The sequence below is a fragment of the Ammospiza nelsoni genome, chromosome 22 (assembly GCF_027579445.1).
Source record: "Ammospiza nelsoni isolate bAmmNel1 chromosome 22, bAmmNel1.pri, whole genome shotgun sequence".
Lineage (NCBI taxonomy): Eukaryota > Metazoa > Chordata > Aves > Passeriformes > Passerellidae > Ammospiza > Ammospiza nelsoni.
The window spans coordinates 6,160,657-6,180,846 of NC_080654.1; the positions used below are offsets into that span (position 1 = coordinate 6,160,657).

A 20,190-nucleotide genomic window follows, 5' to 3' on the forward strand; every position below is an offset into this window, starting at 1 on the left:
AATCCCATCAAGTCTAGGGTTTTTGGTGAGAATTCCTATTGAGTTTGGGTTTTTTTGGGGAGAATTCTCATTTAATTTGGTTCTTTTGGGAGAATTCCCATTGAGGTTGGGAGTTTTGGGGGGAATACCATTGAGTTTGGGGTTTTTGGGGAAATCCCATTCAGTTTGGGGTTTTTGGAGAGAATCCCATCGAGTTTGGGGTTTTTGTGGGGAATCCCATTGAGTTTGGAGTTTTTGGAGGGAATCCCATTGAGTTTGGGTTTTTTTGGGAAATCCCGTCAAGTTTGAGGTTTACCTGCCCACCTTTGACCCGTCTCCCTCCCTGCTGCTCCGGGGTCTTAGAGCTGCTGTGGGACTTGGGAATGGGGTGGAATTGGCAGGATTTGATGCCGCCAAGTGGGAAAACCTCACAAAATTCCCAAAATTCCATTGAATCCCTCCTTTTTCCCCTCTCCAGGCCAGTGCCTGCAGGGTAGGTGCCAGGTGTGCTGTGCTGTGTCGTGTGCCCCAAGTTTGGGGGTTCCTGCACGGTGTGGGGTGCTCGGGCCTGCGGGATGCCTTTTCTGGGGGAAATCCATGAATTTTGGGAAAATCCAGGGGTTTTTCTTTTGCTTGGAATTCTTGCCTTGGAAGAGGCCAGCTGGAAATCAGAGGTTCTGGAAAATCACATTCTGGGGTTCCTGCACGGTGTGAGGTGCTCGGCTTGCAGGACACGTATTTTTGGGGGGAGAAAAACCAGATGGTTTTTTTTGGGAAAATCTGTGAATTTTGGGAAAATCTGGGATTTTCTTGACCTGGAATTCTTGCCTTGGGTAGAGGCCAGTTGGAAATCAGAGGTTCTGGAAAACCACATTCTGGGGTTCCTGCATGGTGTGAGGTGCTTGGCTTGCAGGACACGTATTTTTGGGGGGGTTTCTTGGGAAAATCCATGGATTTTGGGAAAATCCATGGGATTTTCTTGACCTGGAATTCTTGCCTTGGCAGAGGCCAGCTGGAAATCAGCAGCCTGGTGCCGCTGGGCCCCAAGTACGTGCTGAAGTGGAGCACGGCCCTCCCGCAGGTGCAGGTGGTGGAGGTGGGCCAGGAGAGCGGCGCCGGGGACAAGGACAGCGCCACCGCGGCCGTGGCCAACGCCGGCCAACGCCGGCACGCGCCCGCCGGCCAGGCCGCCCACAGTGAGAGCCTGGGGGGATTTGGGGGTGTGATGGGGGCATTTCACCCCTCTGAGGGGTGGTGGAGTCACCAATGGAGTGCTCGGGGTCTCGTTCCTGGTGGGAGAACATCCCTGGGCTGGGATTTGGGGGGTTTTAGGGGATTTGGCAGTGTTTTAGGGGATTTGGATGGGTTCTAGGGGATTTGGGGGGTTTTAGGAGTTTTGGGTGTGTTTTAGGGGATTTCAAGGTTCTGAGGGGTGATGGAGTCACCAACGGAGTGCTTGGGGCCTTGTTCATAATGGGAGAACCTCCCTCAGTGGGGATTTGGGGGGTTTTAGGGGATTGGATGAATTCTAGGGGATTGGGGACATTTTAGGGGATTTTACTGCTCTGAGGGGTGGTGGAGTCATGGATGCAGCACTTGGGGCCTCGTTCCTGGTGGGAGAACCTCCCTGGGCTGGGATTGGGTGGGTTTTAGGGAATTTGGGGGGTTTTAGGGGATTTGGGGGCATTTTAGGGGATTTCACCACTCTGGGAGGTGGTGCAGTTGGAGATGTGGAGCTCCAGATGAATTCCTGGCAGGAGAACCTCCCTGGGCTGTGATTTGGGGTGTTTTAGGGAAATTGGGGGTGTTCTGGGGAATTTGATGGGTTCTAGGGGATTTCTAGGGGCGTTTTAGGGGATTTGGGGGTTTTTAGGGGATTTCACCTCTCTGAGGGGTGATGGAGTCACGGATGCAACACTTGTTCCTGGTGGGAGAACCTCCCTGGGCAGGGATTTGGTGGGTTTTAGGAGATTGGATGGGGTCTAGGGGATTTGGGGGTGTTGTAGGAGATTTGGGGGTGTTCTAGGGGATTTGGGGACGTTTTAGGGGATTTGGGTGGTTTTAGGGGATTTGACCCCTCTGAGGGATGGTGGAGTCACCAATGCAGCACTCGGGGCCTCATTTCTGGTGGAAGAACCTCCCTGGGCTGGGATTTGGGGGGTTTTAGGGGATTTCGCCATTCTGGGAGATGGTCTGGGCCTCATTCCTGGTGGGATCACCTTGGTGGGATGTGATTTGGGGGGTTTTAGGGGATTTGGGGGGTTTAGGGGATTTCACTGCTCTGGGAGGTGGTGGAGTGACAGATGTGGAGCTCCAGCCTCACTCCCGGCAGGAGAAACTCCCTGGGCTGGGATTTGGGGGATTTTAGGCAGATTTCATCACTCTGGGAGATGATGCAATCATGGATTTGGTGCTCCAGCCACATTCGTGGCAGGAGAACCTCTCTGGGCTGGGATTTGGGGGATTTCACGACTGTGGGTGGTGAAATGTTTGAGGAGCAGCATCTGTGGTGCTCGGGGCCGTCCCTGGTGGTGCTGGGTCACGGGCTGGGCTCCATCTCGGATCTTCTCCAGCCCGGTGGAGCTCCATGTGCCAGAAATCCCGTTTTTTTTCCCCAAAGACAAGGTCTACCTGGGCCCCCCGCGGCTCTTCCAGGAGCTGCAGGACCTGCAGAAGGACCTGGCGGTGGTGGAGCAGATCACGCTGCTCGTCAGCACGCTGCACGGCACATACCAGGTACGGCCGCATTCCCGGGAAATGCCGTGTTCACAGGAACTGCTGCTTTCCTGGGAACCGCCGCATTCCCGGGAACTGCTGAATTCCTGGGAAGCGCTGCATTCCCAGGAACCGCCACATTCCCAGGAACTGCCGCATTCCCAGGAACCACTACATTCCCAGGAATCACTGCATTCCCGGGTACTGCCCGTGCTCCCAGGAACCGCCCACATTCCCAAGAACCGCCACCTTCCCAGGAACCGCTGTGTTCCTGGGAACTGTCGCATTCCTGGGAACCTCCGCATTCCCGGGAACCGCAGGAACCGTCACATTCTGGGGAATCGCTACATTCCCGGGAACTGCCACATTCCTGGGAACTGCCCACATTCCTGGGAACTGCCCACATTCCTGGGAGCCGCCTCATTCTGAGATCTGCCACATTCCCAGGAACTGCTGCTTTCCCAGGAACCGCCACATTCTTGGGAACTGCCCGCATTCCTGGGAATCGCCACATTCCCAGGAATCACTGCATTCCCAGGAACCGCCATGGTCCCGGGAACTGCAATATTCCCGGGAGCCACCCGCCTTCCTGGGAACCGCTCACATTCCTGGGAACCACTGCATTCCTGGGAACTGCCGCATTCCCGGAAACCGCCCACATTCCCGGGAACTGCCACATTCCTGGGAACTGCTGCGCTCCCAGGAACCGCCGCCTTCCCAGGAACTGCCACAATCCCAGGAGCCGCCACATTCCCAGGAACTGCCCACATTCCTGGGAACTGCCGCATTCCTGGGAACCGCCCGCATTCCTGGATACTGCCCACATTCCTGGGAACTGTTGCATTCCCAGGAACTTATGCAGTCCTAGGAGCCGCTGCCTTCCCAGGAACTGCCGCATTCCTGAGAACTGCCACATTCCCGGGAACCACCGCATTCCCGGGAACAGCTGCATTCCCAGAAACTTCCGCGGTCCCGGGAACCGCCGCATTCCCAGGAACCGCCGCATTCCCAGGAACCGCCGCATTCCTGGGAACCGCCACATTCCCAGGAACCGCCGCATTCCTGGGAACCGCCGCATTCCTGGGAACTGCCGCAGCTCGCCCGGGCTGTTCCCGGCTCTGAGGGAGCGTTCCCGGTGTTCTCCAGAACCTGAACATGACGGTGGCGCAGGATTGGTGCCTGGCCCTGCAGAGGATGATGAAGGTCAAGGAGGAAGAAATCCACTCGGCCAACAAGTGCCGGCTGCGGCTGCTGCTGCCCGGGAAACCCGACAAGTGAGGCGGGAATCGGGGATGGAGGAGGAGGAGGGCGGGGATGGGGAGGATGAGGAAGAGGAGGAGCGTGAGGAAGAAGATGAGAAGGAGGAGAAGAGCAGGAGGATGAGGAGGATGATCATGAGGAAGAAGAGGATGAGGAAGATGAGGATAAGGAAGAGGAGAAAGGAGGATGAGGAGGAGGAAAAAGAGCAGGATGAAGATGAGGAGGATGATGGAGATGAGGATGAAGATGAGGAGGAGGATGATGGGGATGAGGATGATGAAGATGAGGAGGAGGATGATGGGGGTGAGGATGAAATTATGAGGATAATGATGAGGAGGAGGAGGATGAAGATGGGGAGGAGGAGGATAAGGAAGAGGAGGAGGAAGAGGAGAAAGGAGGAGGTGGAGGAGGAAAAAGAGCAGGATGAAGATGATGAGGAGAATGATGGGGATGAGGATGAAGATGATGAGGATAATGATGGTGAGGAGGAGGAGGATGAAGATTAGGAGGAGGAGGATGATGGGGATGAAGATGATGATGAGGAACACGAGGATAAGGAAGAGGAGAAAGGAGGAGGATGAGGAGGAGGAAAAAACAGGATGAAGATGATGAGGATGAGGAGAATGAAGAAGAAGAGGAGGATGACGAGGAGGAGAATGATAGGGATGAGGATGAAGATGATGAGGATAATGACAGTGAGGAGGAGGATGACAATGAGGAGGATAATGGGGATGAGGATGATGATGAGGAAGATGAGGATGAGGAAGAGGAGGAGGAAGAGGAGAAAGGAGGAGGATGAGGAAGAAGAGCAGGGTGAAGATGATGAGGAGAATGAAGAAGAGGAGGAGGATGATGAGGAGGAGAATGATGGGGATGAAGATGAAGATGATGAGAAGGAGGAGGGTGATGGGGATGAGGATGAAGATGAGGAGGATGATGGGGATAAGAATAATGATAGTGAGGAGAGAGGAGGATGATGATGAGGAGGAAGATGGGGATGAGGATGAAGATGAGGAGGGTGAAGGTGAGGAGGAGGATGACAGGAATGAGGATGAAGATGAGGAGGATGGTGGGGATGAGGATAAAGTTGATGAGGATGATGGGGATGAGGGTAACGATGATGAAGATGATGGGGATGAGGATGAAGATGAGGAGGATGATGAGGATGAGGATAACAATGATGGGGAGGATGGGAGTGAGGATGAATTTGGTGAGGATGATGGGGATCAGGGTAACAATGATGAGGATGAGGATGATGGGGAGGCGAGGAAGAGGACGAGGCTGAAGGCTGCCGTGTCCCGCAGGTCGGGGCGCCCCATCAGTGTCATGGTGGTGTTCATCACCCCCAGCCCCCTGAGCAAGATCTCCTGGGTGAACCGGCTGCACCTGGCCAAGATCGGCCTGCGTGAGTCCTGCCCTGCCCGGGGATCTGGGAAGGGAAAGGGGAAAACGGGAACCAGGGCATGGAGCAGGGTGGGAAGGGCTGGAGAAGGGTTGGGGGCTTTGGGGGAACCTTGTGGAGAAGGCTTGGGAATTTTTCTGGGAAGGTTGGGGAGGTTCTGGAGGTTTGGGGAGGTTCTGCAGAAGGTTTGGGGAATGTTGGGGAGGTTATGGAGGTTTGGGGAGGTTCTGGAGAAGATTTGGGAGGCTTTGGGGAAGCTTGTGGAGAAAGTTTGGGAATTTTCTGAGAAGGTTGGAGAGGTTTTGGGGAGGTTCTGGTGAAGGTTTGGGGAGGTTTTTGGAGAAGGTTTGGAAAAGTTTGGGGAATGTTGGTTCTGGAGGTTTTGATGAGGTTCTGGAGAAGGTTTGGGAGGCTTTGGGGAAGCTTGTGGAGGTTTTAGGGAGGTTCTGAGAAGGTTGGGGAGGTTTGGGAGGTTTTGGAGAAGCTTGGGGAATGTTGGGGAGATTCTGCAGAAGGTTTTGGGGAAGTTCTGAGAAGGCTGGAGAGGTTCTGAAGGTTTGGGGAGGTTCTGGAGAAGGTTTGGGGAATGTTGGGGAGGTTCTGGAGAAGGTCTAGGGGCTTTGGGGAAGCTTGTGGAGAAGGTTTGGGAATTTTCTGAGAAGGTTGGGGAGGTTCTGGAGAAAGTTTGGAAGGTTTTTGGAGAAGGTTTGGAAAAGTTTGGGGAATGCTGGGGAAGTTCTGGAGGTTTGGGGAGGTTCTGGAGGTTTGGGGAGGTTCTGGAGGAGGTTCTGGGGAAGGTTGGGGAGGCTTTGGGAAAGGTTTGGGGTTTTTTGCAGAAGGTTTGGAGAAGGTTTGGGAGGTCCTGGGAAAGGTTTGGGAACTTTTTGAGGAGGTTTGGGAGAAGGTTTTTGGAAGGTTTCAGAGGAGGTTTGGGAGCTTTCTGAGGTTGGATAATCCCATATCCACGAGCCAAAACCCCAACCCCATCCCAGCCTGATGTCGGGGAGGGGATGGAATTTTTACGATGGAATTTTTTTCCCATAAATTTGTTTTTTTGGGATTTTTTCCCCCTCCACACTGCAATAATTCCGAGGAGGGGATGGGGCACATCCCACATCCATGGAAAGCGGTGGATTGGGGTGGGGATGGATCCCAGAGGGGGAGTTTGGGCTGGGGTGATCCCGGCGCTCCCGGTTTTCCGCAGGGGATGAGAACCAGCCGGGCTGGCTCTGCCCCGACGAGGACAGGAAGAGCCGAGCGCCCTTCTGGTGCCCCATCCTGTCCTGCCACATTCCAGCCTTCTCCTCCAAAGCCTTGGATCTGCAGGTGAGAGCCGGAAAAAACCCGGATCCGGCTGGGAAGGACACAAATCGCACCCTGGAGGGGATGGAAAATCCTGAATCCATCTGGGAAAGGCACAAATCCCAGCCTGGAGGGGATGGAAAATCCCAGATCTGTCTGGGAAAGGCAACAAATCCCATCCTGGAGGGGATGGAAAAGGCAGGAACTGGGACAATCCAACCTGGAAAGTTGGGAATGGCAGCTGGATCCCAGATTTTGGGATCTGCACTGATATGCTGCCTGCTTGGGGTGATTTGGGTTCTCAATCCCCTTTCCCTTCATATCCATGATTTTGGGGCAGAAAAGCACAAATCCCACAAATCCCACAGTGGAGGGGCTGGAAAAGGCAGGGATTGATGGAATCTAAGGGGGAAAATTTGGAATGGCAGCTGGATCCCAAATTTTGGAGCTCTGACTGATCCCCTGCAAGTTTGGGATGGTTTGGATTCTCTAATCCCTTTCCCTTCATATCCATGATTTTGGGGCAGAAAAGCACAAATCCTACAGTGGAGTGGCTGGAAAATGAAGGAATTGATGGAATTAAAGGGGCAAAATTTGGAATGGCAGCCAGATCCTGAATTTTGGGGTTCTGACTGATCCCCTGCCTGCTTGGGATGATTTAGGTTTTCCGTCCCCTTTCCCTTCATATTCGTGATTTTGGGGTGGAAAAGCACAAATGCCATAAATCCCATAGTGGAGGGGCTGGAAAAGGCAGGAGTTGGGGCATTCTGAGGGGAAATTGGGGAATTGCAGCCGGGCTGGATCCCAATCCCAATCCCAATCCCAATCCCAATCCCAATCCCAATCCCAACGTTTTGGTTCCCCCAGCTCGGAGCTGCCGTCCACAATCCCGTCCATTCCTCGCTCCTGGGGTTCTCGGCCGTCAGCACCTCCCTGCCCCAGGGATTCCTGTGGGTGAGCAGAGCCCAGACTGCGGGGTTGGGGTGATTTGGGGTTTGGGGTGATTTGGGGTTTAGGGTTATTCGGGGTTTGGGATTTGGGGTTGTTTTGGGGTTTGGGGTTATTGGGGTTTGGGGTTATTTGGAGTTTGGGGTTATTTGGGGTTTGGGATTTGGGGTTGTTTGGGGTTACTTGGGGTTTTGGATTTGGGATTTGGGGTTGATTTGGGGTTTGGCGTTGTTTGGGGTTTGGTGTTGTTTGGGGTTGTTTGGGATTTGAGGTTATTTGGGGTTTGGGGTTTGGGATTTGGGGTTGTTTGGGGTTACTTGGGGTTTTGGATTTGGGATTTGGGGTTGATTTGGGGTTTGGCGTTGTTTGGGGTTTGGTGTTGTTTGGGGTTGTTTGGGATTTGAGGTTATTTGGGATTTGGGATTTGGGGTTGATTTGGGGTTTGGCGTTGTTTGGGGTTTGGTGTTGTTTGGGGTTGTTTGGGATTTGAGGTTATTTGGGATTTGGGATTTGGGGTTGTTTGGGGTTTGGTGTTATTTGGGGTTACTTGGGGGGTTGGGATTTGGGGTGTGGGGTTATTTGGGGTTTGGGGTTGTTTGGGGTTTGAGGTTATTTGGGGTTTGGGATTTGGGGTTGTTTGAGGTTTGGGATCTGGGATGGCTCTGGCTGGAATCCTGGGATGCTCATTCCTGGTTTTCCTGCCCCACAGGAGGGAGGGGGGCAGGAGGGGACAGGTGGGGATCTGTGGGTGAGCACAATCCCAGTGGCTCCCAAGATTTGGGATTATTTGGGGTTTTGGATCTGGGATTGGGATTTGGGATGGCTCTGTTGGAATCCCGCGGTGCTCATTCCCGCTTTTCCCACTTTCCCCCAGGTGGGAGGGGGGCAGGAGGGGGCAGGGGGGCAGGTGGAGATCTTCTCCCTGAACCGCTCCGTGCCCCGAACCGTCAAATCCTTCCCGGTGCCGGCCCCGGTGCTGTGCATGGAATTCATCCCGGAGCCGCATCCCGAGGATCCCGCGGAGCAGGGAATGGCCCCGGAGCCGACCCCCAACGCCCCCCACCCTGCAGTGTGCCTGGGGCTGCAGGACGGGAGGTGAGATCCCGAATCCTGGCTCCCATCCCGAATCCTGGCTCCCATCCCAAATCCTGGCTCCCAGCCCTGATCCCGAATCCCAGCTCCAATCCCGAATCCCAGCTCCCATCCCAAATCCTGGGTCCCATCATAAATCCTGGGTCCCATCTCAAATCCCAGCCCTGATCCCAAATCCCAGCTCCCACCCCACTCCCTTCCCACGCTCTGGGGCCGATCCTGCTCTCTCCCTGCACTCTGGGGCTGATCCCGATCCCGATCCCGTTCTCTCCCCTGCGCTCCAGAGCCAATCCTGATCCCAACCCTGCTCTCTCTCCTGGCGCTGCGGGGCCAATCCCAATACCAAATCCCAGCCCCAACCCCGCTCTCTCCCTGTGCTCCGGGACTGATCCTGATCCCTGCCCACGCTTCAGGGTTGATCCTGAATCCCAGCCCTGATCCCACGCTCCGTGGGGCCGATTCCAGTCCCATTTTCTCTCCCTGTGCTGCGGAGCTGATCCCAATCCTGATCCTGTTCTCTCCCTGTACTCTGGGGCCAATCCTGATCCCGATGATCCCGATCCCGTTCTCTCCCTGTGCTGCGGTGCCGATCCCGATTGTGATGATCCCAACCCCGCTCCCCTGCCTGTGGTCCGGGGCCGATCCCGATGATCCCAGTGATCCCAACCCCGCTGTCCCTGCCTGTGCTCTGGGGCCGATCTCGATCCTGTTCTCTCCCTGTGCTGCGCAGCTGATCCCAATCCCGATGATCCCGACCCTGCTGTCCCTGCCCGTACTCTGGGGCTGATCCCGATGATGATGCCGATGATGATGATGCCGATGCTGATGATGCCGATGCTGATGATGATGATGATGCTGATGTCCCTCTGTCCCGCAGTGTGCTGGTGTTCGGCGCGGTGGCGGCGGGGACGCCGGTGCTGCAGCGGTGCCGCGTGCCGGGCGCGGTGCCCGTGCTGTGCCTACGGAACAGCCCCGCGTTCCTGCTGGCCGGGCTGCAGGACGGTGCCGTGGCCGCCTTCCCCCGCAACCACGGTGAGCGCCCGGAAAACCCTGTGGGAATGGGGCAGGGGCTGTTGGGAAATCACATCGGGATTGGGATAAATCCCCCTTTAGGATAAATTCCCCTTTGGGATGGATCCCCCTTTAGGATAAATTCCCCTTTGGGATGGATCCCCCTTTAGGATAAATCCCCCTTTAGGATAAATTCCCCTTTAGGATAATTCCCCCTTTAGGATATCCTGTTGGGTTTGGGATCAATTCCCTTTTAGGATCAATCCCCCTTTAGGATAAATTCCCCTTTAGGATAAATCCCCCTTTAGGATATCCTGTTGGGTTTGGGATCAATTCCCTTTTAGGATCAATCCCCCTTTAGGATAAATTCCCCTTAGGATATCCTATTGGGATTGGGATAAATCCCCCTTTAGGATAAATCCCCATTTAGGAAATCCCACATGGATTGGGATGAGTCCCTGTTTAGGATACTCGATTGGGATGGATCCCCATTTAGGATATCCCATTGGGATTGGGATAAATCCCCCTTTAGGATCAATCCCCCTTTAGGATAAATCCCCCTTTAAGATATCCTATCGGGTTTGGGATGAATCCCTGTTTGGGATATCCTGTCAGGATTGGGATGGATCCCTGTTTGGGATGTCCTATTGGGATTGGGATAAATTCCCCTTTAGGATAAATCCCCCTTTAGGATATTCCACATGGATTGGGATAAATCCCCATTTAGGATATCCCGTTGGGATTGGGATGAATCCCCGTTTGGGATATCCTGTTGGCATTGGGATCAATCCCTGTTTGGGGTATCCTGTCAGGATTGGGATAAATCCCTGTTTAGGATAAATCCCCATTTAGGATATTCCATTGGGATCAATTCCTATTTAGGATCCATATTTAGGATATCCCATCAGGATAAATCCCTTTTTAGAATAAATCCCCATTTAGGAGAATATCCCATGGGGGTGAATTCATATTTAGGATCAATATTTAGGATATCCTGTTGGGATTGGGATAAATCCCCACTTAGGACATCCCATTTAGGGTAAATCCCCATTTAGGATTTCCCATTTTGGATAAATCCCCATTTTTCCTTTGTTTTCCCAATATTTTCCCCTTCCCTTGGCAGCCCCAGAGCAGGAAAATCCCATTTTCCCATGATGGATCCAAACAGACTAATTTTGGGGGAAAACCTTGGGGAAATGGTCCTGGAGAGGGGCTGCTGCAAGATCCAGGGTGGGATCACAAGGAATGGGAATTTTTGCCTTCCCAAAATTCCCAGTGTTAGGGCTGGAAATGGCATTGGTCCCCACCACCTCCCCCAGGTGGAAAATTCCCTTTATTCCCTGGATTTTGGGGTCATTTTCCTGGGATTTGGCTCAGGCTGAGGTCCCATCCTGCTGTGATCCCTATTCTGCAGGAATTCCTGGGTTGGGAAATTCCCTGTTTTCATCACTAGGGGGTTGGGGAGAGCCGGGAATCTGGCGGAATTTTTGGACACAATTCCAGATTTTCTCCAGGAAAAGCTGCACGAAGCAGCACCTGTTTGAATCCTGAGCCACCCAATCCCCCCAAACAGGGATTTTTGGGATTGTGCCCATCCCCTTTCCCAAATAATGGCAACGCTGGGAGCCAATTAAAGGGATTTAATTAATTTTATTTGATTAAACAGCAGCCACAGGGGGGAGTTCTTAACCTCATCCCGATTTTTTTGGGAAAAATGAGCTTCCCCGGAATTGCTCCTTTTCCCTGGAAATTGGGATATGCTGGGAGCAGGGCTTGGAGCATCCAAAGGCTCCAAGTTCCTGGGATGTGAGGGTTTGGATACAAAAACATTGATTGGGAATAAAAAGAGGGAAAGTGATGATGGATCGGAGCCTCTGGCTGTGGATTCATCCTGATCCAGCTGCTTCCAGATCCTCGGGATTGGGCCTGGAGTGGAGTGAATCCGTTTAAAAAAATGGAATTTGGGCTTCTGCAAGGAGCCCTCAGGGTGGAGGTGGCCGCTCCTTCCCTGCTCCAGTGCCGTGTGCAGTGGGAAAAGGGAATTTTGGGAATGTTGGGAAGTGGGAATGACCCTCCTGGTGACCCCTGGAGGGAGCTCAGCTGCACCTGGAGCTTCCCGGCTGTGCCGAGTTCCCTGTTTTCCCTTCTCCCTGTTATCCCATTCCATGTGTGCTCAGCATTCCCTGTTTTCCCTGTTATCCCATTCCATACATTCAACATTCCCTGTTTCTGTTACCCTGTTCCGTGTGTGCTGAGCATTCTGTGTTTTTCCTGTTACCCTGTTCCCTTTTATCCCAATCCCTGTTATCCCGTGCCCTGTAGTTATCCCATTGTCCGTCACCCCATTTCCTGTTATCCCGTTCCGTTATCCCATCTCATGTTATCCCATTCCCTCTTATTCTGTTGACCTTATCCTATCTCATGTTATCCCATTCCCTGTTATCCCATTCCATGTGTGCTCAGCATTCCCTGTTTTCCCTTACCCTGTTCCATGTGTGCTGAGTGTTCTGTGTTTTTCCTGTTATCCCGTTCCCTTTTATCCTCATCCCCGTTATCCTGTTCCCTGTTGTTATCCTGTTTCCCGTTCCCTGGTATCCCATTCCATTATCCCATTCCCTGTTATCCCATTCCGCATTATCCCATTCTGTTATCCCATTCCGTTATCCCATTCCACATTATCCCATTCTGCTATCCCATTCCCTTATCCCATTCCACATTATCCCATTCCCTTATCCCATTCCACATTATCCCATTCTGTTATCCCATTCCGTTATCCCATCTCACATTATCCCATTCCCTGTTATTCTGTTGATGTTATCCTGTTCCATGTTTCCCTGTTCCCTGTTATCCCATTCCCTGACCCCATTCCCGGTGATCCCATTCCCAGAGGGTTTATGGGACGTGGGCACAGTGTGGATGCTCTGGGTGGGGTCAGAGCCCATTGCTGACCCTGTTCCTGACCCCATTCCCGCTGATCCCGTTCCCAGAGGGTTTAAGGGACACAGGCTTGTTGTGGATGCTCCGGGTGGGGTCGGGGCCCATTCCTGACCCCATTCCCGCTGATCCCATTCCCAGAGGGTTTGTGGGACGCGGGCTCCATGCAGGTGCTGCAGGTGGGGCTGGGCCCATCCCTGACCCCATTCCTGACCCCATTCCTGCTGATCCCATTCCCAGGGGGTTTGTGGGACGCGGGCTCCATGCAGGTGCTGCAGGTGGGGCCGGGCCCATCCCTGACCCCGTTCCTGACCCCATTCCCGCTGATCCCGTTCCCAGAGGGTCTGTGGGACGCGGACTCGGTGCGGGTGCTCCAGGTGGGGCCGGGCCCCGTGCGGGCGCTGCTGGTGCTGGAGGAGTCGCTCTGGGCCAGCTCCCAGAACCTCGTCAGCGTCCTGGGAACACCCGAGCTGCAGAACCAGGTACGGGAACGGCGGGAATGGGAATGGGGATGGGGATGGGAGCGGGAATGGGAATGGGAATGGGAATAGGAATGGGGATGGGAATGGGAATGGGAATGGGAATGGGGATGGGAATGGGGATAGGGATAGGGATGGTAGCGGGAACAATGGGAACGGGATCGGGAATGGGGATGGGAATGGGAATGGGAATGGGAATGGGAATGGGAATGGGAATGGGGATGGGAATGGGGATAGGGATAGGGATGGTAGCCGCAACAATGGGAACGGGATCGGGAATGGGGATGGGAATGGGAGCAGGAGCAGGAACCGGATTGGGAATGGGGATAGGGATGGGAGTGGGGATGGGAACAAGAATGGAAGTGGGAATGAAAATGGGAACGGGAATGAGAACAGGAACAGGAAGAAGAATGGGAATGGGAGCGGGAATGGGAATGGGAGTGGAAACAGGAATGGGAACGGGAATGGGATCAGGAGTGGGTATGGGAATAGGAACAGGAAGAGGAAGAAGAATGGGAGTGGGAGTGAGAACAGGAATGGGAGCAGGAACAGGAATGGGAGTGGGAATAGGAATGGAAATGGGAACAGGAATGAGAAGAGGAAGAGGAAGAAGAACGGGAAGGGGTGTGGGAATGGAAATAGAAACAGGAATGGGATTGGAAATGGGTACAGGAATGGGAATGGGAGTGGGAATGGGAACGAGGATGGGATCAGGAATGGGTATGGAAATGGGAACAGGAAGAGGAAGAAGAATGGGAGTGGGAATGGGAATGGGAACAGGAACAGGGGAACAGTGGGAATGGGAAGGGGATGGGGAAGAGGAATGGGAAAAAGCCCTGGAAGGAGCTTGGAGTGGGGCTGCATTCTGGCAGGGGGGGCTGGGAGCTGAATTCCTGGTGGAGCACTGTGCTCCCAGAGCAGGAATTCTGGGAAATCTGGGAATGTCGGGAATATTGGTAATACCAGGAATGTTGGGGATCCCCCAGTACCATTTTGAGGCGCACCCCAGGCGCTCAGTGGCCATCATGCTGATGGTGCAAATGGTCAGTGGGATCTGGATGGCCTCCATCCGCCTGTTCCTGGGGATTGTGGGAATTGTAGGAATTGTGGGAATTCTGGGAATGTCAGTAATCCTGGGAATGTTGGGAACCCCCAGCACTGTTTCGAGGCGCACCCCGACCCCGCGGCGGCGGTGACACTGATGGTGCGGGCGGGCAGCGGGGTCTGGATGGCCTTTGCCGAGGGCTCCTCCATCCGCCTGTTCCACACCGAGACCCAGGAGCATCTCCAGGAGATCAACGTGGCCACCAGGACCACCCTGCTGCTGCCCGGTGAGCAATTAACCCTTAATTAGGGTCGTTAATTAATGATGCAGGGGGAATCGGGGAATGGGACCACCCTGCTGCTGCCCGGTGAGCAGTTAATGATTGATTAGGGTAATTAATTAATAGATCCATGAGGAATCAAGAAGTGGGACCTCCCTGCTGCCCAGTGAGAGCCCAGTCAGCACTAGCGAGGGGTGGGAATTAATTTATGAATCCATAGGGAATTAAGGAATGGGACCTTCCTGCTGCTCAGTGGGATACTAATTAACAGCTAATGAGGGGGATTAATTAAAAGATCCAAGGGGAATCAGGGAATGGGGCACCTTAGAGGGTCCCACCAGGATCTGCGGCTTTCCCAAGGAGCAGGGCAGGGATGGAGCTGGGCAGGAATTGTGTCCCATGATCCCATCCCTGGATCCCAACTTCATGCCCTGATCCCTTCCCTGGATCCCAAATTTGTTCCGTGATCCCACCCCTGGATCCCAACTTTGTCCAGCGATCCCATCCGTGTCCCCCGTCCCTGTCCCACTCCAGGTTATCCCAGCCTCATTCCCACTCTTGGTTATCCAGCCTCATTCCCACTCTCTCTCTGGGTTATCCAGCCTCATTCCCACTCCACAGCTCCATAATCCCTTCATTAGTTCTGAGCACCAGACTCATGTAATTCCCTGATTTTTCCCTCTTTTTCCCGGCATATCCTGGTCTCCTATCTCCCGATATCTCTCCCATCCCTGCATTCCTGGGCAGGAGTGTTGGGATTAAATCCATTTGAACTCCTGCTCCCAAACCCTCTGGAATGTGGCAGCTCCTCCATGAGCCACAGCGCTGTGGATTTATCGATTTCTCCGAATTGATCACGTTCCTTGGATTTGTCTTTCCCTGGATTTCTCTCTTTCCCTGAGTTAACCTTTCCCTGGATTTATCACTTTCCTTGGATTCATCTTTCCCTGGATTTCTCTCTTTCCCTGAATTTCTCACTTTCCCTGGATTTATCGCTTTCCCAACTCCCGCTAACTCCTTCCCATGAAATCCTCATTTCCTGTTGGAATCTTGCTTTTCTCCCACTTCTTCTTTTTCCTCTCTTGATTCCTTTCTATTCCCAGCACTCCCCTCTGGGTATGGATCTGCTGGGATCTTCCTGAGACCGATCCCTATGGAAACCTCATGGCCCGTCAGGATCTGGGGATTCTTACTGATCCCGCTTTTTCCCGGCTTTTCCTGCTGCAGGGCAGAAGCTCGTGCGTGTCACCAGCCTCCTGCTGTGCCAGGGCTCGCTCTGGGTGGGGACGGATCTGGGAATCATCGTCCTGCTGCCCGTGCCGCGCCTGGAGGGCATCCCAAAAATCACTGGTGAGCTTCCTGGGAAAGCAGCGACGTTCCTGGAGAAACAGCACCAATCCCGGAGAAATGGTGCTGTTCCCAAAAGACAACACCATTCCAAAAAAATGGCTTTATTCCCAAAAAGCATCGCCATTCCCAAAAGACAGTGCCCATTCCCAAAAAGTAGTGCCATTCCTAAAAACCAGCATTGTTCCCAAAACCTGGCGTTGTTCCCAAAAAACAGCACCATTCCCAAAAACCAGCGTTGTTCCCAAAAAATGGCTTTGTTCCCAAAAACCAGTGCTATTCCCAAAAAACAGTGCCCATTCCCAAAAACCAGCATCATTCCCGGAAAACAATGCCATTCCCTAAACACAGTGCCATTCCCAGCCTGCTCCCAGCCTATTCCCAGCCCGTTCCCAGCCCATTTCCAGCTCATTCCCAGCTTGTTCCCATCCCAATCCCATTGTTTCCATTCACAGCCCATTCCCAACCATTCCCACCTTATTCCCAGCTCATTCCCATCCCAATCTCGCCGTTCCTATTCCTAGACCATTCCTTGGCTGTTTCTGTTCCCATCCTGCTGTTTCTGTTCCCATTCCCAGTCTCATTCCCATCCCAATCCCACTGTTTCTGTTCCTGTCCTGCTGTTTCTGTTCCCAGCTCATTTCTGGCCCATTCCCAGACTCATTCCCATCTCAATCCCACTGTTTCTATTCCCATCCTTCTCTTTCCATTCCCGTTCCCATCCTGATCCCACTGTTTCTGTTCCATCCCACTGTTTCTGTTCCATCCCACTGTTTCTGTTCCCAGCCCATTTCTGGCCCATTCCCAGACTCAGTCCCATCCCGATCCCGCTGTTTCTGTTCCCATCCCACTGTTCCCCTTTCCCATCTTGATCCCGCTGTTTTCCAGGGAAGGGGATGGTGTCCCTGAACGGCCACGCCGGCCCCGTGCAGTTCCTGGCGCTGGCTCTGAGCACTTTGGCCCCCGACGCCCTCCGGGCCGAGCAGGACGAGCCCGACGAGGCCGAGGAGGAGAAATCCCCGGATCCCGAGGGGCTCCAGCCGCGGGAAATGCGGAAAAAAGGGATTTTGTTACAATACCGGCTGCGCTCCACATCCCACCTGCCCGGCCAGCTGCTCTCCGTGCGGGAAGCAGCACCAGGAACGCCGGGAACGCCGGGACACGCCGAGGAGGACGGATCCATCTACGAGCTGGCCGACGATCCCGACGTGTGGGTGCGGAGCCGGCCGTGCTCCCGGGATTCTTCCCGCAAGGAAATCTCCTCCGTGGCCATCGTCTCCGGAGGCCGCGGGTACCGGGATTTCCGTGCGGAATCCACGCGCCGCTCCGGAGCCGCCGACAGCTCCCTGCTCATCTGGCAGCTCCCGCTGGCGCTCTGAGCCCGCCCGGAATTCCCGAATTTCCTACCTCAGGAGTCCCCCGAATTCCCGGGAGCGGCGCTCGAGCCGCTGCGAGGAAAAAAACTGGGAAAAGCGCGGGATTCTCCAGCAGATCCAGCGGATCTGGAGTTGGGAGCGGCGGGGTGTTCCCGGTTTCCCTGCGTGTGTGTGTGTGTGTGTGTGTGGGTAATCCCTAGAGATAGAAATCCCTGGATTATAAATAGGATGTAAATTATTACCTGTAAAAAGAAGGAATCTGTATATATCGGGAATGCCGGGAAGAGCGGGAGCAGCTCCCGAAAAAGCGGCTTCAGCTGCAATATCCACTCCTGTTCCCAACTGGGAATTTGAGGATCTTCCGTACTGGAATCCCCTGGATTTGGGAGCCGAGCCCGCTCGGCTTCCCAAGGAAAGGAAAACAGGGGGAGCGAGGAAATAAATCCCATAGGAATGGCCGTGTTTTCCTTGGTTTGTGGATTCGGGGCTTTTCTGGGATTTGGGAGCAGCATTCCAAGGGTTCTGCTTCCCTGGGAATGCTCCAGGATAGGGCTTGGAGCAGCCTGGGAATGCAGGTTTCCAGTGCAATGGGATGAGCTTCCAGATGATTCCATCCTGGAATTCTGGGTTTCTGATGCACCGCCCTGGAGCTGCACATCCTAAAAATCAGGTAAAAATGCCCAAAATTTCCTCTTTTCCCACTGGGAATGGGGTGGGATGGAGGGAAAATCCATCCCTTGTTCCTCTACTTCTGCCCTCTCCATCAGCACCAGAAAAATCCCAGCCCAGGGAGTTGGGAACTCATCCCGGGACTGGATCCATTCCTGCCTGTACCAGGAATTCCATGGGAGCATCCCAGTGATGGGATGGATATTCCCAAGCCCTGGAATGGGAAATGCTGATGGATATTCCATCTTCATCCCAACCCCCTCAGGGATATTCCCTCCTCATCCCAACCCTCTCAGGGACATTCCCTCCTCATCCCAGCCCTCTCAGGGATTCTCCATCCTCATCCCAACCCTCTCAGGGATGTTCCCTTCATCCTCATCCCAACCATTTCAGGGATATTCCGTCTTCATCCCAACCCTCTCAGGAATATTCCCTCCAACCTCATCCCAACCCTCTCAGGGATATTCCATCCTCATCCCAGCCCTCTCAGGGATATTCCATCTTCATCCCAACCCTCTCAGGGATATTCCCCTCTCCTTGTCCCAGCCCTCACTGCATCCTTGGAATCCAGGGAGCAGCCGCTGCCCCCATGGGGCCGATCCAGCTCCAGGGGCCAAAATGATCCCAAAAAAAGTGGATTTGCTGCTCCCGCTCCCTCTGAGCCGGGCACCGAGCCGGATTGTCCGAGGCCAGCGCTGCTTTTCCCACATTTCCCATTCCAGGCTGGGAATTGGGGTCAGGGGTTGATTCCAGGGCAGGCTCCACTCCTGCCTGCCCCGGGGCTCCCGTGTCCGGCACCAGCTGCGCCGCCCGCCTTGGGGACATCAGGTGGCATCGAGTGACACTCGGAGGCTTTGGATGCCTCACCCCGGCACGGCTCAGCTGCTCCGGGCACCGGAGAGCTGGGAATACTCCGGATCCAGGGATTTCATGGTCTGATTCCTGCGCACAAACACCGCAGCGGCCCCGGCTAAAAATAATCAACGCTGGCTGCATTCGGGGCTGATTGACGAGCTCTGCAGGCGGCAGCGGCTCCTGGGAATTCCGTGGGATGAGGGCTTGGAAATGGGACTCGTGAGGGCTCATCTTGTTTGGAAAAACTTCCCAGGATTTCAATGTGGGTAGATTGAGAGCAGAGCAAATTCTAGGGGAGAAATCCAGGAATATTTCACCCCTAAGGTGGGCAGAACTTCTTGGTATTTCCTGCAAGGAGGGGTAATTCCATACTTCCCATGCATGGAGAGGTTGGAATGTCCATGACTTGTGAGCGCTCATCCCCTTCGGAAAACCTTCCCAGGATTTCCAGTATGGGTAAATAGGGAGCAGAGCCAATTCTAGGGGAGAAATCCAGGAATATTTCACCCCAAATGTGGGCAGAGCCTTCCCTGCCTTCCATGCAAGGAGGGAGTGGAATCTGCAACTCTGGGGGCTCATCCCATTTGGAAAATGTTTCCTGGATTTCCAGTGTGGATAAATAGGGAGCAGAGCCAATTCTAGGGGAAAAATCCAGGAATATTTCACCCCCAAGGTGGGCAGAGCTTCTGGGTGTTCCATGCAAGGAGGGGTAATTCCATATTTGCCATGCATGGAGGGGTTGGAGTGTCCATGACTTGTGGGGGGTCATCCCCTTTGGAAAAACTTCCCGGGATTTCCAGTGTGGCTTCACAGAAGCAAAGCCAATTTGAGAGGAGAAATCCAGAAATATTTCACCCCCAAGGTGGGCAGAGCCTTCCCTGCCTTCCGTGTAAGGAGGGGCTGGAATCTGAGACTCACGGGGGCTCATCCCGTTTGGAAAACCTTCCCTGGATTTCCAGTATGGGTAAATAGGGAGCAGAGCCAATTCTAGGGGAGAAATCCAGGAATATTTCACCCCTAAGGTGGGTTATGAAAGAGTTTGTGTAGCTTCCATACAAGGAGAGGTTGGAAACTGGAGTGTCTGAGACTCGTGGAGGCTCATCCCCTTTGGAAAACCTTCCCAGGATTTCCAGTATGAGTTCCTAGGGAGCAGAGACAGTTTCAGGGAAAAAATCCAGGAGTATTTTGCCCTCGGATAAGTCTTTCCCCTTCCTTGAGCAGGATTTGCCCTTCCCAGATTTTCCAATCCCTGCTGAGCAGATCCCTGTCCCGCTCATCCCAACTCACCCCAGTTCTCCATGCTCTCCTGGGATGCAGAGGAAATTCCAAGGATTTTCCTCCTGGCTGCTCTTCCCAAGGAAGCACTTCCATGTGAACTCCTCTCTGGCTCCATCCGTGTGCTGGTGGGAACTGGGAATAGAAAAGATGGACATGGAATATTCCAGGTGTGGTGGGAATTGGGGATGGGAAAGATGGATATGGAACATTCCGGTCTG

At 53.9% G+C, this 20,190-nt stretch overlaps 1 protein-coding gene across 1 annotated transcript in view; it reads left to right on the forward strand.

Moving 5' to 3' along the window:
* ARHGEF10L (Rho guanine nucleotide exchange factor 10 like) overlaps positions 1–17,628 on the forward strand; it is a 53,937-nt gene extending 36,309 nt beyond the window's left edge. The window contains exons 16-27 of the mRNA XM_059487365.1: positions 985–1,175; positions 2,600–2,715; positions 3,841–3,968; positions 5,259–5,359; positions 6,561–6,682; positions 7,526–7,612; positions 8,481–8,701; positions 9,576–9,730; positions 12,983–13,125; positions 14,279–14,453; positions 15,675–15,797; positions 16,683–17,628. Coding sequence (XP_059343348.1) covers positions 985–1,175; positions 2,600–2,715; positions 3,841–3,968; positions 5,259–5,359; positions 6,561–6,682; positions 7,526–7,612; positions 8,481–8,701; positions 9,576–9,730; positions 12,983–13,125; positions 14,279–14,453; positions 15,675–15,797; positions 16,683–17,173 — 2,053 coding nt within the window. The 3' untranslated portion in view covers positions 17,174–17,628. The remainder of the gene's footprint in view (positions 1–984; positions 1,176–2,599; positions 2,716–3,840; positions 3,969–5,258; positions 5,360–6,560; positions 6,683–7,525; positions 7,613–8,480; positions 8,702–9,575; positions 9,731–12,982; positions 13,126–14,278; positions 14,454–15,674; positions 15,798–16,682) is intronic.
* The last annotated feature ends 2,562 nt before the right edge of the window (positions 17,629–20,190 follow it).